Here is an 11,660-nt window from a genome sequence, read left to right on the forward strand (position 1 = left end):
ATACATGATAAATATTCCCTTACCTTTGATGATCTACATCAGAAAGCACTCCAGGAATCCCAGGTCCACAATAAATGTTTGTTTTGTTCGATAATGTCCGTTATTTATGTCCAAATACCTTCTTTTGTTAGCGCTTTTGGTATACATATCCAAACGCTCATTCTGGTCAGCGTTACATCGGACAAAAACTTTTATATTTATATTACAGGTCGAAGAAACATTTCAAACTAAGTACAGAATCAATCATTAGGATGTTTTTACATATAGCTTCAATAAAGTTCCAACTGGAGTATTCCTTTGTGTCTTCATGAGCAGTGGAACGCAAGTGGATACCATGAGGAATAGGCGTGATCAAAAAATGGCTGACTGCCAGACACCTGATAGATTCTGCTCTCATTCACTCCCACAACACCGTAGATGTCTCATTCTATTTCTATAGATGGTTGACATCTAGTGGAACACCTAGGCAGTGCAACATCATTAATATCTCAAGGGGATTTCATTGGGGACTCTGGTGAATACATACAAAGCTCAGATTTCTCACTTCCTGTTTTGATTTCTGCTCAGGATTTTGCCTGCCATATGAGTTCTGTTATACTCCCAGACATAATTCAAACTGTTTTAGAAGCTTTAGAGTGTTTTCTACCTAACACTAATAATAATATGCATATATTAGCACCTGAGACTGAGTAGCAGGCCATTTACTTTGGGGGCAAATTATTCATCCAAGCTACTCAATACTGCCCCCCAGCCATAAGAAGTAAGAATAAGAAGAAAACTATAGTTTTAGCAAGTTGGTTAGGACATCTACTTTGTGCATGACACAAGTAATTTTTCCAACAATTGTTTACAGACAGATTATTTCACTTATAATTCACTGTATCACAATTCCAGTGGGTCAGAAGTTAACATACACTAAATTGACTGCCTTTAAACAGCTTGGAAAATTCCAGACAATGATGTCATGGTTTTAAAAGCTTCTGATAGGCTAATTTACATTATTTGAGTCAATTGGAGGAGTAGCTGTGGATGTATTTCAAGGCCTAGCTTCAAACTCAGTGCATCTTCGCTTGACATCATGGGAAAGTCAAAAGAAATCAACAAAGACCTTAAGTCTGGTTCATCCTTGGGAGCAATTTCCAAACGCCTGAAGGTACCACGTTCATCTGTACAAACAATAGTACGCAAGTATAAACACCATGGGACCACTCAGCCGTCATACCGCTCAGGAAAAATACGCATTCTGTCTCCTAGAGATGAGCGTACTTTGGCGTGAAAAGTGCAAATCAATCGTAGAACAACAGCAAAGGACCTTGTGAAGATGCTGGAGGAAACAGCTACAAAAGTATCTATATCCACAGTAAAACGAGTCCTATATCGACATAACCTGAAAGGCCGCTCAGCAAGGAAGAAGCCACTGCTCCAAAACCGCCATAACAAAAGCCATACTACAGTTTGCAATTGCACATGGAAACAAAGATGGTACTTTTTGGAGAAATGTCCTCTGGTCTGATGAAACAAAAATAGAACTGTTTAGCCATAATGACCATCATCATGGTTGGTGAAAAAAGGGGTCAGCTTGCAAGCCGAAGAACACCATCCCAACCGTGAAGCACGTGGGTGGCAGAATCATGTTGTGGGGGTGCTTTGCTGCAGGTGGGACTGGTGTACTTCACAAAATAGATGGCATCATGAGGTGGAAAATTATGTGAATATAAAGCAACATCTCAAGACATCAGTCAGGAAGTTAAAGCTTGGTCACAAATGGGTCTTCCAAATGGACAATGACTCCAAGCATACTTCCAAAGTTGTGGCAAAATGGCTTAAGGACAACAAAATCAAGGTGTTGGAGTGGCCATCACAAAGTCACAAAGTAAATAATTCTCTCTACTCTTATTCTGACATTTCACATTCTTAAAATAAAGTGGTGATCCTAACTGACCTAAAACAGGGAATTTTTACTAGGATTAAATGTCAGGAATTGTGAAAAACTGAGTTTAAATGTGTTTGACTAAGGTGTATGTAAACCTCTGACTGTGTATGCTTTGATTGAAACAAAATACAAGAAACGCTAATAGTTTTGTTAACATCATCTGCTCTAATTCGCTCATGAAACACTGAATTGGTCCACTCACACTGACAGCGTCGTGAAGAAGGCGCAGCAGCGCCTCTTCAACCTCAGGAGGCTGAAGAAATTCGGCTTGTCACCAAAAGCACTCACAAACTTCTACAGATGCACAATCGAGAGCATCCTGGCGGGCTGTATCACCGCCTGGTACGGCAACTGCTCCGCCCTCAACCGTAAGGCTCTCCAGAGGGTAGTGAGGTCTGCACAACGCATCACCGGGGGCAAACTACCTGCCCTCCAGGACACCTACACCACCCGATGTTACAGGAAGGCCATAAAGATCATCAAGGACATCAACCACCCGAACCACTGCCTGTTCACCCCGCTATCATCCAGAAGGCGAGGTCAGTACAGGTGCATCAAAGCTGGGACCGAGAGACTGAAAAACAGCTTCTATCTCAAGGCCATCAGACTGTTAAACAGCCACCACTAACATTGAGTGGCTGCTGCCAACACACTGTCATTGACACTGACCCAACTCCAGCCACTTTAATAATGGGAATTGATGGGAAATGTTGTAAATATATCACTAGCCACTTTAAACAATGCTACCTTATATAATGTTACTTACCCTACATTATTCATCTCATATGCATACGTATATACTGTACTCTACATCATCGACTGCATCCTTATGTAATACATGTATCACTAGCCACTTTAACTATGCCACTTTGTTTACTTTGTCTACATTCTCATCTCATATGTATATACTGTACTCGATACCATCTACTGTATGCTGCTCTGTACCATCACTCATTCATATATCCTTATGTACATATTCTTTATCCCCTTACACTGTGTATAAGACAGTAGTTTTAGAATTGTTAGTTAGATTACTTGTTGGTTATCACTGCATTGTCGGAACTAGAAGCACAAGCATTTCGCTACACTTGCATTAACATCTGCTAACCATGTGTATGTGACAAATAAAATTTGATTTGATTTTTGATTTGATTTGATTTGAACAGTAACTCATGAAGATCTAAATGCATATTTCCATGAATCTGATGGATATCAATCAAATGTTTGGCATGGAGATGCAGTTTGGACTTTAAGGTAGCCTATGACTAACTTGCTGTTTGAGGGTATTAGAAATATAACGTTTTCTTGAGAGGCAGACATTGCAATTGGAGGATTCATATCATGCATATTCTATAATGATAGGTTATTCAATTGGCTACATCTGTCAGTAAAAACTTTGATTGAGGAAATTACATTTTTATTGCTCCGTCACCTAAAAAAATACCACTACACCACTTTATACTATATTTCCTCACTACGAGGTTGGAATAATACTGTGAAATTCTGAAAATGTAGATAATACACTTTTAGCACAAGAGCTGTTTCAAAAGGCCGCCTGTAATTTCAGCCTGTTTTGTAGGGTTGGAGTTTTGGCCTGCCAGGTAACATCAACATCAAACAGTTTCAACCCTCTCTGCCAATAACAGTTTCCTCTTCCCACTCAGAACACTCCCAGACAATACTAGCAACATTCTTGCTTGCTCTTTGCCAAGAAGCTATTTTTGTTTATTTTTGACACTTTTTATTGAAAACAACTGCAGAAAAGGTACTTAATTGTTACCCAGAAATGATCTATTTAGATAAAAATGGCTGCATTGGACCTTTAATCCTGAATGTGGTGGGGAAGGGGGAGAGAGTGATTAGGTCCTGTCTTTCATCTCTGCTGTTGGTGAGCAGCTCTGCTGGTTCCAGGCACCTCGGATCGGCCTGGTATTCAGTCAGCCAGATGTACAGAGGGGTTGAATTGACCCTACAGTTTTTTCATAGACATGCATGAGCACACATCTGAACACAATGAACTCAGTCTCAAGCTAACAAGAACTCAAAACAACATGCTTTTTGTTAACTATATTACAGTAATATGTAACATACTTCACTTCCTCACTGCATGCTGTATGTTTCCCTTTCATACTTTAGTTCAAGAGTATAACCAAGGGGAAGAAGACCAACATCATAGACTCAATGCTGCGTATGTTGGAGCAGTACTCTACTAACCTTGAGGACCTGATTCGGGAGAGGACAGAGGAGCTGGAGGTGGAGAGGAAAAAGACTGATCAGCTGCTGGCCCAGATGTTGCCCAGGTCAGTCCCCCCCACACACACACACTCCTCCCACTTCACATTAAAAGCTGAACTCTTAAAAAATGTCTCTGTATTGAGAATATTGAATTGTATTACTGTGCAAGGCAAAAAACAAATTTATTCATTGGCCGCTGGTAATTTATTCTCCTAACCTCTATCCACATCCCTCTATCAACTCCCTTGTCTTATCTTACACCATAGGTCTGTGTGCCTGGCCCTGAAGACGGGAAAGCCTGTGAAACCAGAGCACTTCTCTGAGGTCACTCTGTACTTCAGTGACATTGTGGGCTTCACTACCATCTCTGCACTCAGCGAGCCCATTGAAGTGGTAGATTTACTCAATGATCTCTACACACTCTTTGATGCCATCATCGGACAGCATGATGTCTACAAGGTGAGAATCCTGTCCTGCTGCAAAATAGTTGTGTCCTATTAGTGATGCAATGGAAGCTTGTTCTACTTTCAATACAAATCCTGGAAGTAAATGGCTGCATTCCTTAGTGTGCATGAGTTTATGTCACCTCCTCCTAATTTTGACAAATTTCCCAATTGGGACAATAAAGATATTGATTGTGTGGCCTTCAGGTGGAGACCATCGGAGATGCCTACATGGTAGCCTCTGGAGTTCCAAACCGGAACGGTAGACGCCACGCAGCTGAGATGTCCAACATGTCCCTGGACATCCTCCACTGTATTGGAACCTTCAAGATGAGGCACATGCCTGATGTCAAGGTCAAGATTCGTATCGGCCTTCACTCTGGTGCGTGGACCATCTAAAATTCTTTGTCATATTTTTATCCTCTGCCTCATCGTTCATAATGTAGACTAATTGACTGGCCTTTTCTCTTGAAAACCACAATTCTTCATTCGTTTTTTAGCTAAACGGTAGCCCTGCCACTTGGTTGGCTATTACGCTGGGGGATAATATAATAATAACAACATATTCCATTTACTAGATACTTTTATCCAAAGCGACTTACACTCATGCGTGCATAAATGGGTCTGGAGAAATGTTACTGTCAAATTCATAGATGGAGCTATAGACTGGCAGTCCATGAGATCAACTGCTATACATTGCAGTTCATGCATATGCAACAAATTCATTAGGTGAATAGTACAATTCAATACATAAGCAAACTATACTTTTGACATGTTATATTTAATGACATTTGAGAATGAGTATTGGAATTCTATAGAACATGGCATTAACGTCAGACTATTGGAGCAAAAGTGTATTTTTACCTGATCCCCGTCTGGAACATATTCCTGGAATGGTGCAATGTCATCCACTAAGCCCTGTCATCCTATTAGTCTTCACTGCCTAATGCTTTCTTCTCGTTACTCTACCCTACCAATTAATATAGAAGGTTTTGCGTGTTTCTAGTAACACAGAAGTGACTACTTTTAGGTATGGTAAAAGACAGCTCAGGAAAAAAAACATAATTGACAAACAATAAAAATATTCTAACATCTCTGCTAAATAATGAAAGGATATTCTGCAATTAAACTAAATTTGCAATTTTTTCTCCAGAGACTTTTGTGAGATATTGGAGGCTTTTTGAATGTCATGAATCACAAGTCATAAATCAGAACATATGCTACTTCTTATCTTATCAGTATGTCTGTGTGTTTCTGTGTCCACCAGGCCCTGTGGTGGCAGGAGTGGTGGGTCTGACGATGCCTCGGTACTGTCTGTTCGGAGACACTGTCAACACGGCTTCTCGAATGGAGTCAACAGGATTGCGTGAGTACCTCACTCTCGTTGTTGGCCCATCAAGCCGTGTGAGGTCACTAAGGATAGGGACAGGTGTATTGCCGTTTGTGTGCATGCAACAAGAGGCTAAGGAGGGTTACGATGAGCAGTCCTGACTAATCCTTTAAGACTATCAGTAGAATTAGTGGGCAAATTTAGGGTTCAATAAAAAAATCCTCCGTGTACGGGCTTCCCTCAGATATCCTTTCACCACCAATGCTGCTGGTACAGCAACGGTAAACTTCATAATGTGTTGAGATTTGTATGTGTTATGAGTTAATGTAACAACTATAAAACCATTGGCGTGATGATATGAATAAACAACCTCATAATCTTTTCATTTTTCAAGACAATATATGCTTATTTAACTGCTGATTGCTAGCAACACATAGGGTATTTCATAGAGTATAAACTGTATGTACTAGTCAGTGACATGAGTACAGGAAATCTCCCATCTACTCCCATCAAGTGGCCATACATATGAATTGCTGCACAAAAAAACTGCTCTTGTGAGTATTGTCAATGGGCTCACAATAAATGATATTTTGTTACTCTATAATAAATACATTTATGATCAACCAGTGAATGAAAATCGAAATATATGTAGGATATGTGAGTACTGTATGATGTCACAAGTGTTGATGCTCTATAGACATGAATAACTAATGGTAATTGTTTACACTGAAAAAACTGTCAGAATATATGAAGACTAATGCAGCCTTTGTGGTTGCTGTTGTTGTTTGATATCCCAGCTTACAGAATCCATGTCAACCAGAGCACAGTCGATATCCTACATGAACTGAAAATGGGCTACAAAATAGACACCAGGGGCATGACAGAGCTGAAGGTAGACACACGCGCGCGCACACACACACACGGACCCAAATAGTGAATTCACTTAACTTACCACGGAAATATCTCATTTTTATTTGTCACATGCTTTGTAAACAACAGGTGTAGACTAATAGTGAAATGTTTACTTATGGGCCCTTCATTCTGTTATTTCCTACTTCTCTTTCAGGGGAAGGGAATTGAAAACACATTTTGGTTGGTTGGGAGAGCTGGGTTCGACAAGATTCTCCCAAGACCGCCTGACCTTACTCCAGGGTAAGATTTAACAAGCCTTCCTGCTCTATTTATGCTGTACTTTATGTTTCTCCTAACTATACTCATATTGACTCTCAGTCCTGCCAGCTGCTTGTCCCAGGCCCCTTATCAGTAGTACTCATGAAACCCGTTCACATCAAAGTTGATTTTCATCTAGGTCATTGTGGATATAGAGGATAAGATGTCCGAAAATAATTGTAAAAAATCTGATAATGTGCTGACCCATTGACCATTTGTCAGATTGTGTGGCTGGAACTAAACGTTTTATAAATCATAATTTATACGTGCTGCTGACCTGACCCTTGTGTCATAGTTCAGTTCACATGTTGACTCAAATGTAAAATTCTTCATCTATTACCTGTCTGTTGAACTTAATGAATCCTTACCTCCCACTACCACTACATGTGTGATGAACGCTCTCCCTGGCATTCAGCAAACATCGCTGTAATGTTTTAACACACTACCCTGGCGGTTGCCTCATTTACACCTGTCCAGATGAACATTTTATATCTGCGTTAAGAGTTCAAACTCAGTTGTAATGAACATTCTGTTGTCAACAGCAGTCAGTGTGGACATTGCTTTTGTTGCTTCATATGCTGGGATTGACATGTTTAATGCCTATTCCAAGAGTCTGAGTGCTCAGTGTGCACTGCCAATCAAACAAGACATTAAGCCTTCTGTCTTTGACTTTCCTCAGGGCAAGTAACCATGGCATCAGTTTGGAAGAGATTCCTCCAGATAGGAAACAGAAATTCCTTGACCGGCAGGCGAGGAATAAGTAGCCTGTAAGGTACGCCTGGTTTAGCCATCATATTCTAGATTTACAATGACTTTATTTCCAAAATGATTTGTAATGTAAGGGATGTCACTGATGTCACTGCATTTATGATATCCCTTTGTGATATCCCAATTCAGGTACATGTGTACGCTATCCCTGATGCAGTGAAAATAATTACAAAAATGTAATAAAGAAGTAAGCGTTATGCGACAAACCCATCACACCTTTTTGTTTGTCTCAATTCAGGTACATACCAATGAATGCTGCATTTATGATATCCCTTTATGAGATAATATATCCGATTTTTTTCCACAGATTGTGTTGCCCAGTCCTCCTACCTGTTGGAGTGAAAGACCAGATAGGTGAATTGACCAGGTTGGTTGAGAGGATGGGTTAGGGGTGTGTCTGACAGACAGTCTGTCGCATCACCCCATGTGTCCTGTCGAGTGCTGATCCACATTGCACAAATAAGCCAAAGTCGGAGAGACACTGTCTGTCTTTAACACAATACATTTGTTTGCACAGAGCAAAGATGAGTTAAAATAAGATTATTTCTTAAATTGAGCAAATGTGGGAAATAGGAGGGATAAATAAAGGTGTATTACAATCATGCACAAAATACCAAATATATTGATTTAGGAGTCACTGTAGAATGAAAACATCACAACACAAACATGGGAAGAGATTGGCTCTTTGCTTGAAATAAACTATAAATGACCATGATATTGTGTGTAATATACTGTATGTATCTCTACGGTCTCTTTTGCTTTGTAGAAATATTTGACAGAGTATAGAAAAGTGTTCATACTCCACTATATAACAAGGGTATATTTAAGCAATAAGGCATGAGAGGGTGTGGTATATGACCAAGAAACCACTGCTAAGGGCTGTTCGTCAGCACGACGCAACGCAGAGTGGCTGGATACAACCCTTAGCCATGGTATTTTGGCCATATACCACAAACCCCAGAGGTGCCTTATTGCTATCATAAAATGGTTACCAATGTAATTAGAGGAATAAAAATAAAAGTTTTGTCATACCTGTGGTATACGGTCTGATATAACACGGCTGTCAGCCAATCAGCATTCAGGGTTCGAACCACCCAGTTTATAATAAAACGTAGCACATGCTCTGTTTCAAATGTGGTACTGTAATCTCTCTCAATGATACATTCATCTTAGAAGTAATGTATTTCCTTAAAGGTATATAAGGTAGGCTGTGGAAGAATCTGGTCCAATGCGTTTTTTAAATGTCCTTATTGTCATGCTTCAATAATTAACGCCTTCTGATTGTTTGAATGATATTTGAAAATTATCACCCATTAGAAAATAGTCATTTATATTTTTTAAAACATTTGCCAGCTGGAACATTAATTGAATCATTTTCAAATAAAATAAATGTATTGCAAAATCACTGTTCCCAAAATGAAGCTTCACGTAAACAGATTATTAGTAAAAACGTTCACTCATACATTTATCTCTATAGAGATACAACTATTTCTATGCCCCTCTCTTTAAAATCATGCTTCATTCATGTTATTACTGTATTTATTTTCTTATTCAATAAAATTCACATGTATAGGCAGTATATCACACTTTTCATGTTATTACTGTATTTATTTTCTTATTCAATAAAATTCACATGTATAGGCAGTATATCACACATTTTTTTTTAACTGTAAATTTGTTTTAACAATATGCATTTTCTTACAACAAAGAAATAAACTGAGCAATGGGTTGAATAAATGTTCCAATGGGAAACATTTAGATGAAAAAAATTAGACCAAATTGTAAACTTTTCAGGCTACAAACTCATACCAACAGCATACCACCCTGCATTCCACTGCTGGCTTACCTCTGACGCTAAACAGGGTCTGTTTTGGTTGGTCCTTGGGTGGGTGATTAGATGCTGCTGGTAGTGGTGTTGGAGGGCCAGTAGGGGGCACTCTGGTCTAACAGAAATCCCAATGCCCCAGGCCAGTGAAGGGGACATTGCCCTGTGTAGGGTGCTGTCTTTCAGATGGGATGTTAAATGGGTATCCTGACTTATTTGTCATTAAAGAATCCCATGGCACTTATTGTACGAGTAGGCCCCATTCCATCATGGCCACCTAATCATTCCCCTAATTGGCACAAATCAAACCGCACCTTTCCAGCTGATGTGTGGTGAGTGTTCTAGAGCACAAAATGGTTGTAGTGCTTCACCCAGGTGGGTTGGTGGTGGATGATGTGAGTTTCTCCCTTGCTTTGAGTACCTCAGTTGCTAGATAAGTGCTATATAAAGCCAATCAACTACAAACTCAATTCTTATAGGGTTTGGTCAACAGCATGTTGCCTTTTACTCAAGCTATTTTCTGCTCTATGAATTGGTTCAAATATTACATTTAAGTAACGTAAAATGTTGGGGGAAAATAATGCCAGCACTCTTTTTGATTTCTACATATTCTACACCTTTGAGTGATAGGGGACTGCTTACAATGTGCATAAACCACGGTATATGGCTACCCATCTACATCGCTCCGGCCACATGTTATGCCCACTAACGTTTCTTCTCCATGATGAGTCAGGATTTGCCTCCCTCCTCGACAACTTCTGGAATGCGAACACATTCTGACTGTTCTGATTGATCTCAAAACCCGATGGGTTTGTGATTAAACGGTGGGTTGGGCCAGAGCGGGCCTACATGATGACGATATCGACTTTGATACTCTGACTGGTTAGATTTGTTAGAGACAATCCAATCGCTGATGAATTTGTTTTGTTACGACGCCCCTCGTTTTGACGTAACACCAACAACTTCTATGATAGCAGATTCATACTAAATGTATGTAGCGTTTAATAGAGCAGTGGAATTCAATTCAAGATGGGTCACCAGGCAAAAAGTAAACACCAGCTTGTCCTGTACATGGTTCCTATTAGGAATGAACTTATTCAAACAATGAGCTACATGTGTTTGGTCTAACATATACAGACTTTGTCTATTAAACCCAAAAAGCAATGTTTAGTTTGGCATTATGATGACTGAATTGTACATCTTGATGTGTGGTCTTATGTGTGCTTGTGTAAATAAATAATGGTTTTAGTGTTGTTTTATGTCTAAATGTACTTTTGGTTTTTACATACAACACTTTTACATACAACACATAACATGACCTCATTACCAACTGCACATATGAACATGGACAGAAATCCTTGAGCTTGATCCCCTTGGTTGATGGTTTCAGGATTGAGAGAAAATCTTAGCGTTTAATTGAATGTTCATAGTATTGTGAATGACTACACATAGTAAAGGAATAATACGTTGTCATGATCAGCGATGATCTCATTCTGTATTCTCTGCAATAAACATCCATCATTTTTGCTGCATTTCCAATTCCTGGCTGGTTTAAGAAAAGTCATACAAAGAAACATTATGAAAGCACAAACAATATACAACTCCGAGGAGTACATATAGTTTTATCAAAAGGCGTAGAGGTTGAAATGATGGTCCTGGGAGGGAAGACCTATGTCATGACTGCACAGGGGGATAGAGCCCTATGTCATGACTGCACAGTGGGATAGAGCCCTATGTCATGACTGCACAGTGGGATAGAGCCCTATGTCATGACTGCACAGTGGGATAGAGCCCTGTGTCATGACTGCACAGTGGGATAGAGCCCTATATCACGACTGCACAGTGGGATAGAGCCCTATGACATGACTGCACAGTGGGATAGAGCCCTGTGTCATGACTGCACAGTGGGATAGAGCCCTATATCACGACTGCACAGTGGGATAGAGCCCTGTGTCA

General features: G+C 39.8%; 1 protein-coding gene across 1 annotated transcript in view; it reads left to right on the plus strand.

Annotated features, from left to right (window-relative positions):
• The window catches only part of LOC115135839 (retinal guanylyl cyclase 2-like), a 45,356-nt gene extending 34,212 nt beyond the window's left edge, over positions 1 to 11,144 (plus strand). The window contains exons 13-20 of the mRNA XM_029670967.2: positions 4,070 to 4,233; positions 4,435 to 4,627; positions 4,819 to 4,993; positions 5,879 to 5,977; positions 6,739 to 6,833; positions 7,008 to 7,093; positions 7,791 to 7,883; positions 8,187 to 11,144. Of these exons, the coding sequence (XP_029526827.2) occupies positions 4,070 to 4,233; positions 4,435 to 4,627; positions 4,819 to 4,993; positions 5,879 to 5,977; positions 6,739 to 6,833; positions 7,008 to 7,093; positions 7,791 to 7,875 (897 nt within the window). The 3' untranslated portion in view covers positions 7,876 to 7,883; positions 8,187 to 11,144. The remainder of the gene's footprint in view (positions 1 to 4,069; positions 4,234 to 4,434; positions 4,628 to 4,818; positions 4,994 to 5,878; positions 5,978 to 6,738; positions 6,834 to 7,007; positions 7,094 to 7,790; positions 7,884 to 8,186) is intronic.
• Positions 11,145 to 11,660: the final 516 nt, after the last annotated feature.

This window comes from Oncorhynchus nerka, linkage group LG10 (assembly GCF_034236695.1).
Source record: "Oncorhynchus nerka isolate Pitt River linkage group LG10, Oner_Uvic_2.0, whole genome shotgun sequence".
NCBI lineage: Eukaryota > Metazoa > Chordata > Actinopteri > Salmoniformes > Salmonidae > Oncorhynchus > Oncorhynchus nerka.